The sequence below is a fragment of the Neoarius graeffei genome, chromosome 7 (genome assembly GCF_027579695.1).
Source record: "Neoarius graeffei isolate fNeoGra1 chromosome 7, fNeoGra1.pri, whole genome shotgun sequence".
Taxonomy (NCBI): domain Eukaryota; kingdom Metazoa; phylum Chordata; class Actinopteri; order Siluriformes; family Ariidae; genus Neoarius; species Neoarius graeffei.
In genome coordinates, this window is record NC_083575.1 from 43952767 (window position 1) to 43968917 (window position 16151).

The 16151-nt window shown below is 40.2% G+C and overlaps 1 protein-coding gene across 2 annotated transcripts in view; it reads right to left on the reverse strand.

The window, feature by feature from the left end:
- Positions 1-5076: 5076 nt before the first annotated feature.
- Positions 5077-16151, reverse strand: part of gfra4a (GDNF family receptor alpha 4a) — a 273181-nt gene continuing 262106 nt past the window's right edge. For both annotated transcript variants that reach the window (XM_060924683.1, XM_060924684.1), the window contains exons 7-8: positions 6409-6593; positions 5077-6087 (exon numbers count right to left, since the gene is read on the reverse strand). In XM_060924683.1, coding sequence (XP_060780666.1) covers positions 5953-6087; positions 6409-6593 — 320 coding nt within the window. In that variant the 3' untranslated portion in view covers positions 5077-5952. The remainder of the gene's footprint in view (positions 6088-6408; positions 6594-16151) is intronic.

Consider the following 16151-nt stretch of genomic DNA (forward strand, 5'->3'; position numbering starts at 1 on the left):
GGACTATTTTGGGATTGAAGGAAAAGGGACATAGTGTTCCATTCTGCAAATAGCTGCCTTTTTCTTCATCCAGCAAATTGGGCAGCATTAAAAAAATTGGGCACCAACTTCACTGTCATTATATTTCATAACTATATGTGCTTGGAACATTTGCTTCCTTCACTTGTTAGCTTCTCAGCCTAGCCAACACAAAGAATTCCAGGCTAGTAGCAGCTCATTTCCAGGTGCTGACTATTTTTAAGGGTAGTTCTTGTAAAGAAATGTGACTTGAAAAACATAGTTATCTAGTTCAAGAACTAACTTTTGCTAGGAACTTTTGTTTTTTTATATATATATATACAGTGTGTGTGTATGTGTGTGTATGTATGTGTGTATGTGTGTGTATATATATATATATATATATATATATATATATATATATATATATATATATAGTGTGTATGTATGTGTGTGTGTGTATATATATATATATATATAATCTCATTATCGCTAGCTGCTTTATCCTTCTACAGGGTCGCAGGCAAGCTGGAGCCTATCCCAGCTGACTATGGGCGAAAGGCGGGGTACACCCTGGACAAGTCGCCAGGTCATCACAGGGCTGACACATAGACAAAGACAACCATTCACACTCACATTCACACCTACGGTCAATTTAGAGTCACCAGTTAACCTAACCTGCATGTCTTTGGACTGTGGGGGAAACCGGAGCACCCAGAGGAAACCCACGCGGACACGGGGAGAACATGCAAACTCCGCACAGAAAGGCCCTCGCCGGTCACGGGGCTCGAACACAGACCTTCTTGCTGTGCGGCGACAGCGCTAACCACTACACCACCGTGCCGCCCATATATATATATATATATATATATATATATATATATATATATATATATATATATATACACACAGTTGTGTTCAAAATAATAGCAGTGTGTTTAAAAACGTGAGTAAAGCTCAAAATCCTTATAATAGTTTTTATTTCCATGCATTGGGAACAATGCACATTATATTCTACATCAAAACATGAAGAAAAATGTATCAATATTTTAATTACTTTACAGAAAATGAAGAAAAATGAACATTGGGCTGTTCAAAAAAATAGCAGTGTCTGCATTTTTCATTACAAACTCCAAATATTTACTGTATAAACTGAAAAAATCTTAAGGATTTAGTATTCCTGTGAATCAGTAAACTAATATTTAGTTGTATAACCACGGTTTCTGAGAACTTCTGGCACCTGTGAACAGGTATTCCAGCCCAGGATGATTTGACAACATTCCACAATTCCTCTGCATTTCTTGGTTTTGCCTCAGAAACAGCATTTTTGATGTCACCCCACAAGTTTTCTATCGGATTAAGGTCCGGAGATTGGGCTGGCCACTCCATAACTTTCATTTTGTTGGTCTTGAACCCTGATGCTTCCCGCTTACTGGTGTGTTTGGGGTCGTTGTCTTGTTGAAACACCCATTTCAAGGGCATTTCCTCTTCAGCATAAGGCAACATGACCTCATCAAGTATTTTGATATATGCAAACTGATCCATGATCCCTGGTATGCGATAAATGGGCCCAACATCATAGTAAGAGAAACATTCCCATATCATGATGCTTGCACCACCATGCTTCACTGTCTTCAGAGTGTACTGTGGCTTGAATTCAGTGTTTGGGGGTCATCTGAAAAACTGTCTGTGGCTCTTGGACCCAAAAAGAACAATTTTACTTTCATCAGTCCACAAAATGTTTTTCCATTTCTCTTTAGGCCAGTCAGTGTGTTCTTTGGCACATTGTATCCTCTTCAGCACGTCTTTTTTTTTTTAACAGTGGAACTTTGCGGGAGCTTCTTGCCGATAGATTAGCTTCACACAGGCATCTTCTAATTGTCACAGTACTCACAGGTAACTTCAGACCGTCTTTGATCACCCTGGAGCTGATCATTGGCTGAGTCTTTGCCATTCTGGCTATTCTTCGATCCATTCGAATGGTAGTCTTCTGTTTTCTTCCATGTCTCTCTGGCTTTGCTGTCCATTTTAAAGCACTGGGGATCATTTTAGCTGAGCAGCCCATCATTTTCTGCACTTCTTTACAGTATACGTTTTACCTCTCCAATCAACGTTTTAATCAAAGCACGCTGTTCTTCTGAACAATGTCTGGAACGACCCATGTTTCTCATGTTTTCAGAGAGAAATGGATGTACAACATGTGCTGGCTTCATCCTTAAATTAGGGCCACCTGACTGACATCTGTTTTTTCACAGAATGAATGATCTTGCTAATTAAACTCCACACTGCTATTATTTTGAACACGTCCCTTTCACTTAATTATTCGATTACACAGACTCAGGAGCATGCATATCATGAATGTTGGGTCTGTTGGTTTTCTATGACTCTACTACACCTACTGGTAAATTATTTGCCATGTAGTAATATAATTTCCACCAAAAACAGTGATTGATCTGGTTAGTCGTGTTGGACTGCTATTATTTTGAACACAAGTGTATATATGCTCCAGCTTGCCTGCGACCCTGTAGAACAGGATAAAGTGGCTAGAGATAATGAGATGAGGTGTGTGTGTGTGTGTGGGGGGGGCAGCGCACGGTGGTGTAGTGGTTAGCGCTGTCGCCTCACAGCAAGAAGGTCCTGGGTTCGAGCCCCGTAGCCGGCGAGGGCCTTTCTGTGCGGAGTTTGCATGTTCTCCCCGTGTCCGCGTGGGTTTCCTCCAGGTGCTCCGGTTTCCCCCACAGTCCAAAGACATGTAGGTTAGGTTAACTGGTGACTCTAAATTGACCGTAGGTGTGAATGTGAGTGTGAATGGTTGTCTATGTGTCAGCCCTGTGATGATCTGGCGACTTGTCCAGGGTGTACCCCGCCTTTCGCCTGTAGTCAGCTGGGATAGGCTCCAGCTTGCCTGCGACCCTGTAGAACAGGATAAAGCGGCTAGAGATAATGAGATTTTTATATATATATATATATATATATATATATATATATATATATATGTGTGTGTGTGTGTGTGTGTGTGTGTTAATTTCACCCTTGATGTCAGATTACATCAGTTAAAATAGAAAGCTATCAGTCTATGGTCTATATTTTTTCAGTAAGACTATTCAGACTATTCTGTCTGATGTTTTTCAAATTTACATGGAGTTACTACTTCACCTTCATCCAAAAGGATATGTGCAATATTAATGTCTTGAAATTTGGTCAAAAGAACATTCTTATCCTGCTAATCAAGCGAGGAAGCTTTTAAAGTGTGAATGATGTTCCATCATGCTTCCTACAAAGATAGCTGCCTTCTGACTGCAAGGCAGGAAACATAACTCACTTACTGAGGGTTTAGAACATAGACACCCAGGCCACACAGGACAGGGAGGACTGCATTTAAACAAATTCAGAATATAAGCATGTGCTTCAGGGGATAATTAGATATATTTGTCATAAAGGCTTTAGAGCTGTGTAGTAGTGTGTACTGTATGTGTTTTATGAGTGTTTGGTTGTTTGTTGCCGACCAGAGCTGAAGTGCTGCAGTGTTTGCTGACCCATAGCCTGGAGACACATTCAACCCAGCTACAGACAGGAGGCTATGCAAAGGTTAGACTCCAACAACAACAACAAAATGAGTATTACCTCTTTTCTTCAGTTTTGTTATTCTCATAGTCTATGCTGAAGTCTAATTTTGAAAACACTCTTGATGCACTTCATACATCTTCATATGGCAGCTTTATTTTACAAGAAATGACAAGTATATTAAACAAACCCTGCCCACTTAGCAACACAACACCATGTTCTTTTTTTTTTTTTTGTGCCCCAAGAAGCTGACTGGTCAACAGATGTTGCAGCAAGCATGAAATAAATAAATAAAAAAAGAAAGAAATTTGGCTCCTTCATATCAAATACACAGAGTTTATTTTTTGAGCTGTGCTTCATTTTCCATTGGCTGCTGTTGGTCTTTACATTTCCACATAGCTCCAGGAGTCCATGCAGCCAATGTCAATGTTTTAAGTGCTTGTGTTTTACCATTGTGTGAAAGTGGATAATGTCATCCAAAAGCTGAGAGAAATGACAGTCATCTAATATATTTTAGTTGTCTGATTAATTCTTGTGGACCTTCTTTAAAAACAAGCATATCTTTTCATGTTTTTTTTTTTTTTGGCTAAGGCTTTCTCAATGCCACTGTGTTGCCAGATTATTAACTACCGAGTAGCGTGTAGTGCTTCAGTCTTGCTATTGAGGTTTCGGGACTGTGTAGGCCACTGAAGCAATAACAAAATTGGCTCTCATTTTCCTGAAGCCATTCAGCAGCAACATGAACTGTGTTATATGAAATACTATCCTACTGGAAGTATCCATCTGAGTATGGATAAACTGTAACCAACTGTGAAAGGGATGGAGTTGCTCAGCAACATTGTTAAGGTATGCTGTGCTGTTCAGATGGTATTCAGCATGTATTAGCATCTTTAATGTTACATTAAGGGAAACATTCCCCACATCATCACACTGTCATCTCCTGCCTGTAGTATTAGTCACACTACCCAGGAAGCTCCACCGAATCATGTTGTTCACAATCTGATCTTCCATCAGTGCCTCATGATGATGAAAAGGGAACCTGGATTTCTTGACAAGAAAAAAATTCCAGTCCTCAGCATTCCAATTTTGACCAGAGATGTGCCTTCTTATCCTTTGCTGGTGGTCTTTGACAGTTGTAACTGGTAAGTGGAGGGTTTTGAGATCATACACCAGTGTAGATTTGTGGCTGTGGCATGTCTGTTTGCTTGTACAATTCTCACCATTCTCCTTTGATCTACACCATGTGTTTGTCCACAGGATCATGAATCACTTGTAGTTATTTTGCATTTCACATAATTCTTGATAAACTAATTGTGCACGAGAAGCCCAAGACTACATTCAATTCTGTCACATCTAGCAACACCAATCATGTCACGATAACCATCTTGTTCAGACATTTTGCAGATTCCACTCAATGTATAACTGAACAGTAACTGGTGCTGATGTGATTGATTTGGACCATACATCACAGTCACATGACACATAGCTTATTGGAAGGTTTCATTTGCATGAAGATTGGGGGAGGGGGATATGAAATAAATAAAATGAAGTTCAGCATAAATTTCAGTGTCGTGTGTAGTTTGCACAGCATTTGTTTAAAAGAAAAGTGATTTTCCACTCATAATTCACAGAAAAGATCAAATATATGGCAGTTCTATAAGTCTGAGGTTAAAGGAAATGTATGTAATTTTCAGACATCACTGAAGACAAAAATCATGACTGTAACAAGAGAGGATATCACGAATGGTAAATGAATATTTTCTACACATTACAAAAATAAAATACATCATATTATTTAAACATCCCTGTGATTCCATCAGAAAAAGTGTCTTCCTGTGAAGAGTCATCACAAACACTAGTGTATGATTATTGTTCTCGAAACAGACACTCATCACTGTGCTTTATCCCTTATGCATGCTGCAGAACTGACCTGATTAGTCAATACAGATGTACCAAAATCACTGTATTTGAAAAAATAGGTACCGAAATAATAATGATTAGGGACTATATGATAAGCCACAAACTTATTTCAGGTTTTTTTTTTTTGCATTTCAAAGTGAGTGTTCATAGAAAGTAAGTTTTATACACACACACACACACACACACACACACACACACACACACACACACACACACACACACACACACACACACACACTCTCTTTACTCCAGTTCAGTTTCAAGTATCAGTCATAGTACTGTGCTCATAAAATTAATCACGACTTCACATTGTGAGCTGGAAACTTGGGTCATAGTCTTTTTGGATAGTTCTCTCTCTTGTGCTCTTATATTCAATCGTCTATTATCTCACCAGAGGAGTTTGATGAAAAGCCTCACACAAGTGTCCCAACTCAACTCCATGCTGCTGAGCTGTGACTGGCTGATTTGATTCTAGAAATGAAGAGCCAGCAACAGGATGGGGGGGAAAAAAAATGTCATTGCCAGGTCAGTGCATCCAGGGCTGCTGTTGTACGGATCAGGTAATGGGAGGGTAGAGTCACTCAACAGTCTGTCTCTCTCGTTCATCTGTATGAGAGAAAAAGGGATAGAGAAAAACATTTAGCTCCATGATGCATGAGTTTGCATGTCTGCTCATGTCATTTTTGTTTGTACTGACATTCTGCCTGTTCTGTCTGCCTTGTCTCCTCTCATTTCTTTTTTTCAGTTTCATTGTCTACCTCCTTTCATTTAACATCACGCCCACTGTTTTACCCTCTGGTCACGTATCTTGCATCAGTAGAGCAACTTGTGCAGCAGGAATTGACCTACATAAACCTCATCCACACACTCATACATACATAGAAAATGCGGAGCACTGAATATCCAGGTGAAAGATGATTTGTTTACCTGGGTGGGGATTTGAGGATGGAAGATGTTCTGCTGGCTCTCCACATGAATTGAAATCATGGTAGTGGTTATGGAACTGGGAGCTAGGTGTTGATTGGGAGTGTTGGTCCTTGGACTGGTTGCTCCTGGTTGGTTAGCTGCTGATTTGGAGTCAGTGTCATTGCCAAAGGCGAGGATAGCGTTTTCTGTTTTGAAGAATGTAAGAAGGGGGAAAACACAACCCATGGTCACTGATTTATATTTTGTCTTTGTTTCAGTTAGCTCTCTGTTTATCCCGTGGTTCTTTGTCATGCCTCTCTGAACACCAGGCTCAGGATGCAGTCAAGGGACCTTTTTCCAAGAAAGCATTCAGCATACCCAGAACAGAGTCAATGAACAACAGATCAATAATTTGTAGGAAAAGTAGTCTCACTTGCACAGAATCTCCCATGTGGATGGGTATGTTTCAATAAGTTCCACCTTTGTGTTGAATATAATAATCTTTCTCTACAGCAAAACAAATTAAGGTAGACTTTCCCTTATGCCAAAGTCATGTGACCACTAATTGACTACTTTCCCATTCTGTCAGAGATGACCAGACAGTGCTTGCTAAGTTGTGCTATACTGACTTCAGCTATAATAAATCATAGATTTGGAGGAGAAATAACATTTAACACCTACCAGTTTGGTGCTGCAACAACACACAGGAGTAAACTCAGTTCGGTGATAGCTTACCAAGACAACCTTCTCATGCACATACTCTGCAACTGACCTAGCATTTGACAACATATGACTGAAACTGCACTGTCTTCAGATAGATATCATAATTAGAGATGGTATATGAATAAAGACATCAGCAACATTCAGATTCTTACTGTGACACACTTGTTCAATTATATATGCATTTTCTTGTCACATTTCAAAGGCCATTTCAAATCCAAGTTATCTGTTTCTAGTACAACCCCGATTCCAAAAAAGTTGGGACAAAGTACAAATTGTAAATAAAAACGGAATGCAATAATTTACAAATCACAAAAACTGATATTATATTCACAATAGAACATAGACAACATATCAAATGTCGAAAGTGAGACATTTTGAAATTTCATGCCAAATATTGGCTCATTTGAAATTTCATGACAGCAACACATCTCAAAAAAGTTGGGACAGGGGCAATAAGAGGCTGGAAAAGTTAAAGGTACAAAAAAGGAACAGCTGGAGGACCAAGTTGCAACTCATTAGGTCAATTGGCAATAGGTCATTAACATGACTGGGTATAAAAAGAGCATCTTGGAGTGGCAGCGGCTCTCAGAAGTAAAGATGGGAAGAGGATCACCAATCCCCCTAATTCTGCGCCGACAAATAGTGGAGCAATATCAGAAAGGAGTTCGACAGTGTAAAATTGCAAAGAGTTTGAACATATCATCATCTACAGTGCATAATATCATCAAAAGATTCAGAGAATCTGGAAGAATCTCTGTGCGTAAGGGTCAAGGCCGGAAAACCATACTGGGTGCCCGTGATCTTCTGGCCCTTAGATGGCACTGCATCACATACAGGCATGCTTCTGTATTGGAAATCACAAAATGGGCTCAGGAATATTTCCAGAGAACATTATCTGTGAACACAATTCACCGTGCCATCCGCCGTTGCCAGCTAAAACTCTATAGTTCAAAGAAGAAGCCATATCTAAACATGATCCAGAAGCACAGACATCTTCTCTGGGCCAAGGCTCATTTAAAATGGACTGTGGCAAAGTGGAAAACTGTTCTGTGGTCAGACAAATCAAAATTTGAAGTCCTTTATGGAAATCATGGACGCCGTGTCATTCGGCCTAAAGAGGAGAAGGACGACCCAAGTTGTTATCAGCGCTCAGTTCAGAAGCCTGCATCTCTGATGGTATGGGGTTGCATTAGTGCGTGTGGCATGGGCAGCTTACACATCTGGAAAGACACCATTAATGCTGAAAGGTATATCCAGGTTCTAGAGCAACATATGCTCCCATCCAGACAACGTCTCTTTCAGGGAAGACCTTGCATTTTCCAGCATGACAATGCCAAACCACATACTGCATCAATTACAGCATCATGGCTGCGTAGAAGAAGGGTCCAGGTACTGAACTGGCCAGCCTGCAGTCCAGATCTTTCACCCATAGAAAACATTTGGCGCATCATAAAACGGAAGATACGACAAAAAAGACCTAAGACAGTTGAGCAACTAGAATCCTACATTAGACAAGAATGGGTTAACATTCCTATCCCTAAACTTGAGCAACTTGTCTCCTCAGTCCCCAGACATTTACAGACTGTTGTAAAGAGAAAAGGGGATGTCTCACAGTGGTAAACATGGCCTTGTCCCAACTTTTTTGAGATGTGTTGTTGTCATGAAATTTAAAATCACCTAATTTTTCTCTTTAAATGATACATTTTCTCAGTTTAAACTTTTGATATGTCATCTATGTTCTATTCTGAATAAAATATGAAATTTTGAAACTTCCACATCATTGCATTCTGTTTTTATTTACAATTTGTACTTTGTCCCAACTTTTTTGGAATCGGGGTTGTATGTCGGGGTGTGATCGAATGGTGGCTGTGGATGGACAGAAGGCAGGTAGAACCAATAGGTAACACGTGATGAGTTTCACCTGTGTTTGTTTACTGGCAATTTATTTACAGTATGTGTGTCTCTTGTATTTTTGCAGAGAGAAGCTGGTAATGTGTGTGTGTGTGTGTGTGTGTGTGTGAGAGAGAGAGAGAGAGAGAGCGCACTGAGCAATGCAGTGACATGTCTGTGCGCGTATGTGTGTGGTTAAAGTGCAGAAACCAAAATAAAGTTGCTGAAAAGTGAAGTTTAAACTGAAAATAAGACGCACTTTCAGTTGTCAAGCCTGTCTCCCATTTCCTCATTTCCCAAGAGCTATGAGAGTGCTACAATGGGTATCCCCATTCAAGTAGATATGAGACTGAAAATAACTGCCTCGGAGCATTGCCAAGATGGCCACTGAGTGGACAGATCTTACTACAAGGACTCTGGCATAATGCATGAATTGCAGGAGTTCCTCCACTGACAGCAGGAGCCTCTATAAATATTTACTCTTCACAGCACTGCCTGATTTCACAAGTGAGCTTATCTCCTCAATAAAAAAGAAAATGTTGTGAGTAGAATCAGGAGGTGGAGTGAGTGCAGAGCTGGAATGAATAAGCATTCTAGAATGTTTTGTCCCAACAAAATGAAAATAATTGCTGGCATTACGAAATCCTCTGGTGCATAATATTGCACATATAAGAAGTAACAAAGAGGGATTTGACACTTACAATGAAACTGGTTCATTATTTGTGGTTATATTATTGTATTAAGTAAATGGTTGTACATTCCATTGTTCAGCAGGGGAATGCAGCATGTGTGATCTGACAGCCAAATGTGAAATGCTGAAATGAGCCAGTAGTGAATAAAACATTACTGGATTCCAATTCAAGTGATGAGCTTAGCTATTCTGGTAAAATATGGATCTAGTATATTTCCCCTTTCTATGAAATAAATCACTTACACACAACTTATTTCCAACAGACTGTGTTAAATTGATGGGTGGCATGGTGGTGTAGTGTTTAGCACTGTCGCCTCACAGCAAGAAGGTTCTGGGTTTGAGCCCAGCGGCTGATGAGGGCCTTTCTGTGTGGAGTTTGCATGTTCTCCCTGTGTCTGCGTGGGTTTCCCCCCCCAGTCCAAAGACATGCAACTTAGGCCAAGTTTACATTAGACCGTATCTGTCTCGTTTTCTTCGCGGATGCACTGTCCGTTTACATTAAAACGCCGGGAAACGGGAATCCGCCAGGGTCCACGTATTCAATCTAGATCGTGTCTGGTCCGGTGCTGTGTAAACATTGAGAATATGCGGATACGCTGTGCTGAGCTCTAGCTGGCGTCGTCATTGGACAACGTCACTGTGACATCCACCTTCCTGATTCGCTGGCGTTGGTCATGTGACGCGACTGCTGAAAAACGGCGCGGACTTCCGCCTTGTATCACCTTTCATTAAAGAGTATAAAAGTATGAAAATACTGCCCATTGTGTAGTTATGATCGTCTTTAGGCTTGCCATCCTTCCACTTGCAAGTGGTAAGTGACTTGCGCACAGCGGCTCAGTCCCGAATCACTGCTCGTGCACTTCACTCGCGCGTTCTGTGAGCTGCGCAGGGCCGGAGTGCGCACCCTCCAGAGGGCACTCGCTGTTCAGGGCGGAGTGATTTGGAGCGCAGCCGCTGAGGAGGAAGCGATGAGCCGCACTGACACATTTATCAACTTACGTGCCGAATTAGTCATGTGATTAGCGTATCCGTGTATTGGCGTTGCTGTGTGCACGCGAATCGTGTATTGGCGTTGCTGTGTGCACGCTAATCATTTTTAAAAACGTTAATCTGATGATCCGCTGATACGGTCTAATGTAAACCCCACCTTAGGTTAATTGGTGGCTCTAAATTGACCATAGGTGTGAATGTGAGTGTGAATGGTTATTTGTCTCTATGGTGGTGTTTACATTAGACCGTATCAGCGGATCATCAGATTAACGTTTTTAAAACGATTCGTGTGCACACAGCAACGCCAATACACGATTCGCGTGCACACAGCAACGCCAATACACGGTTACGCTCGGCTCCGCAGGCATCCTGCGCTCCAAATCACTCCGCCCTGAACAGCGAGTGCCCTCTGGAGGGTGCGCACTCCGGCCCTATGCAGCTCACAGAGCGCGCGAGTGAAGCACATGAGCAGTGATTCGGGACAAATAGCAGGAAGTGAAAGTCCGTGCCGTTTTTCAGCAGTCGCGTCACATGACCAACGTGGCATGACCAACGCCAGCGAATCAGGAAGGTGGAGGTCACAGTGACGTTGTCCAATGACGACGTCAGCTAGAGCTCAGCACAGCGTATCCTCGTTCCTCAATGTTTACACAGCACCGGATCAGATACGTAATGTATTGAATATGTGGGCCCTGGCGGATTCAAGTTGTTCCGCCTGTGGAGCCGTTTCCTGGCGTTTTAATGTGAACGGACAGTGCATCCGTGACGAAAACGAGACTGATACTGTCTAATGTAAACACCACCTATGTGTCAATCCTGCCTCTCACTCATAGCCCATAGATAGGCTCCAGCTTGCCTGTGACCCTGTACAGGATAAGTGGTTACAGATAATGGATGGATGGATGTTTTAAAGTGTCTATTTACACACTGGTGAAAATATAATTGGCCACACAGGAATTGTTTGCTCCCTTAAACATAAAAAATAGTGTGTATACAGTGCTTAATAGAATTGGCACATTCTTATCTAGCAACATTAGCTGAGTTAGACGGCTACCTAAACACAACACTGTTCTAAGTAGTTAGCTTATTTAATACTACCTCCAAGAGTAGATATTTAATTTTAGATTGCTAACAAGGTAGCTTGGACAAAAAAAATATTGCACAATGTACTGCAGTGACAACACCTTAAAGGTGTTCAGTGCAACAGTGCGAAAGTACAGCAGCAAAACCATGAGCAGCAACAGTTCACAGTATTAAGGCATGTTGGTATGCTGTGTAGTGTTCACTATATGGGGGGTGGAGCAGTTCAGCAGTCTGACTGCATCTGGGTAGAAGCTGTTTTTCAGTCTGGATGTTTTTGCCCGGATGCAGCACAGCCTCCTTCCAGAGGGCAGGGGAGTGAAAAGTCCATGTGCAGGGTGGGTGGGGTCATGGAGGATGCAGGTGGCTCTTTCTCTACATCTGGTGATGTAGATGTCACTGATGAAAAGACTTTCAATACTTAAATTGTGCATGGATAGTGACTCAAACTTCCACTGGAAGAAAAAAGAATTGATTCCTGATTACTTAGCATATCAGATCACATGACACCGTTCCACAATTATCGACATCCGGATGATTATGAAAAAAAAAATCGGTATGTGGTATTAAGTTAACAAAACATAATTTTTATTTAAAATTTGTTTTACATAGACTTATATTTAGTACAAAATATATTTTATATAAATATATTGATGTCGGTGCTTACATAAATGAGGAAGTAAATTGATAATGATAATGTAAATTAAACTGATAATGTTTAACCTGTCAGAAAATCTTTTTGTTCCACATTCTACCCACTTTCTAAGTATTTTTGTAGATCACATTTTGTTAATCATTCATTGTTGTTTGTATTAATTTCTAGTTTTGTCGTTTACCAATAAACGTCAACAGGCAATTGACATTGTAACCACATGAAAATCCAGGTCAAAGGTCGCATGTCATTCCTCGAACCAAAATATAAAATGTCTACTCATACTGCAATATGTGGTAGATATTTACAGCAAACTGAAAAAAAGTGAAAAAAATCTGAACAGAATAGAAAAATCTGAATATTTCAAGCATGTAATTTATTGTATGCTAGGAATTTAATTCTGGTCTAATTCTATTTATTGCAACAGGATTCCAAATACTCTATAAGCATTCCATTCTGTTATGAATCAGAAAAAAATATTATAAATCACAGCACTTTTATTTTTTTAAAGTACTCCATCTACTTCAACAATGTTGCACAAAGATTGATACATAACAGTTGTAAATGTCATTTAATTCCACAGGATGTCGATAATGGTGGACACCGGTGAAAGTGATTGTGACACGTCACGTGACTTCTCAAATGTGCGTTTAGATACAAAATGGTGACTGTCAAATGAAAGAGTAAGAAACAAAGTCGGTTTTGATAAGGATATCAAGATATATCGGTGAATTTGATAAGTACAACCCCGATTCCAAAAAAGTTGGGACAAAGTACAAATTGTAAATAAAAATGGAATGCAATGATGTGGAAGTTTCAAAATTCCATATTTTATTCAGAATAGAACATAGATGACATATCAAATGTTTAAACTGAGAAAACGTATCATTTAAAGAGAAAAATTAGGTGATTTTAAATTTCATGACAACACCACATCTCAAAAAAGTTGGGACAAGGCCATGTTTACCACTGTGAGGCATCCCCTTTTCTCTTTACAACAGTCTGTAAATGTCTGGGGACTGAGGAGACAAGTTGCTCAAGTTTAGGGATAGGAATGTTAACCCATTCTTGTCTAATGTAGGATTCTAGTTGCTCAACTGTCTTAGGTCTTTTTTGTCGTATCTTCCATTTTATGATGCGCCAAATGTTTTCTATGGGTGAAAGATCTGGACTGCAGGCTGGCCAGTTCAGTACCCAGACCCTTCTTCTACGCAGCCATGATGCTGTAATTGATGCAGTATGTAGTTTGGCATTGTCATGTTGGAAAATGCAAGGTCTTCCCTGAAAGAGATGTCGTCTGGATGGGAGCATATGTTGCTCTAGAACCTGGATATACCTTTCAGCATTGATGGTGTCTTTCCAGATGTGTAAGCTGCCCATGCCACACGCACTAATGCAACCCCATACCATCAGAGATGCAGGCTTCTGAACTGAGCGCTGATAACAACTCGGGTCGTCCTTCTCCTCTTTAGTCCGAATGACATGGCATCCCTGATTACTATAAAGAACTTCAAATTTTGATTTGTCTGACCACAGAACAGTTTTCCACTTTGCCACAGTCCGTTTTAAATGAGCTTTGGCCCAGAGAAGATGTCTGCGCTTCTGGATCATGTTTAGATACGGCTTTTTCTTTGAACTATAGAGTTTTAGCTGGCAACGGCGGATGGCACGGTGAATTGTGTTCACAGATAATGTTCTCTGGAAATATTCCTGAGCCCATTTTGTGATTTCCAATACAGAAGCATGCCTGTATGTGATGCAGTGCCGTCTAAGGGCCTGAAGATCACGGGCACCCAGTATGGTTTTCCGGCCTTGACCCTTACGCACAGAGATTCTTCCAGATTCTCTGAATCTTTTGATGATATTATGCACTGTAGATGATGTTCAAACTCTTTTGCAATTTTACACTGTCGAACTCCTTTCTGATATTGCTCCACTATTTGTTGGTGCAGAATTAGGGGGATTAGTGATCCTCTTCCCATCTTTACTTCTGAGAGCCACTGCCACTCCAAGATGCTCTTTTTATACCCAGTCATGTTAATGACCTATTGCCAATTGAATGAGTTGCAATTTGGTTCTCCAGCTGTTCCTTTAACTTTTCCAGCCTCTTATTGCCCCAGTCCCAACTTTTTTGAGATGTGTCGCTGTCATGAAATTTCAAATGAGCCAATATTTGGCATGAAATTTCAAAATGTCTCACTTTCGACATTTGATATGTTGTCTATGTTCTATTGTGAATACAATATCAGTTTTTGAGATTTGTAAATTATTGCATTCCATTTTTATTTACAATTTGTACTTTGTCTCAACTTTTTTGGAATCGGGGTTGTAAAAACGTGTCCATGATCTTTCCACCATGCTTACCTGCGATGATAACGTGCAAGTTTTCTTCAAATTGCTGATTGTGCTTAAAAAAAAAATTCCATCTCAGGTAACGTGCTGTGTCATCAGATGACAAGATCAAAGGGAGGGTCTTCCGGTTGATTAATTAACCAATAATAACTGTTGGAACTGAAACCGACCTTTGTAAAATTGGTTTTTATTGGTAAATCTGGAAAGGTGTCGATAATTATGGACTGTCGATAATTGTAGTCGCCACACTATTATATCATGTAGCTAGGTCTCAAGCTCTAATGCTAGTGATTATGGTGTGATAATGAAAGACAAATGTAAGATAGTAAGACAAAATGGGCATTTTAGATGTGACCTGGAGAAACTTGTATTAAGATCATGTGCCTACCTCCTCAATAATACTCCCACGCACACACACAGAGCCCATTATCATCATCATCATCATCATCATCATCATCATTATTAACAATTATTCACTGAAGGCGAGGTGAAGATTAGTGAATAATAACCAAGACAAAGTCAAAGTTATTATTCACCGATATTCACGGAGCCTGAGGTGGATAATTATTTTAGTATAAATACATGGGTAATTAAAAAAATAATTTATTTCAAACTTCAAGAGCAGCATACAAATGTAATAAAGGCACGCACAGGCTTGTGTCACTTATCTATGTTACATAAAATACTTTGTTTTGAAATCGATAAAATAAATCACAATTCCACCTTACCTTTGAATAGTTTTAGACCAAACTTCATCGCATCTTTAGTGCTTTTAGGAACAGCATTTTCTCTCATAATCTGTAATTCTTCCTCACTTATGGTGACGAAGTGATTGGCCGCCATTTTGCTGAATCGCTCGAGGTGATTATCAAGAAATAGTCAGAATTTCTTGACCAATTGATGTGTGCGATTTCCTATAATCATCTCCATATTAATATTAAATGTGTAATAGTATCCAAGGCCACAGTTACAATGTCACAATGATGATGTTCAGTTAACTTGTATACCTGTGAGTTCCATTCGTCTAGGAAAGCTGGGCACTGAAGGTTCAGTGAATTTTGAAAACAAAAAAACACCCAAACCCCCTCAGCTACTTTCTGCGCTGATCTTTGCTTTTCTCCTCTTTGTAACTTTCTGACTCTTTGCACCATTAGTTTTACTGCAGGGAGCCAAATTACATGCAATTACTGAGACATCAGAGTCAGCGCTTAGACTCAAACCAACACACACACACACACACACACACACACACACACACACACACACACACACACACACACACACACACACTCTCTCTCTCTCTCTCATGAGAGAGAGAGAGAGAGAAGTGTGCACCAGGAGCAATTAAAATACAGTAGCAGACATGTCAGAAATAGAGATTTGCTG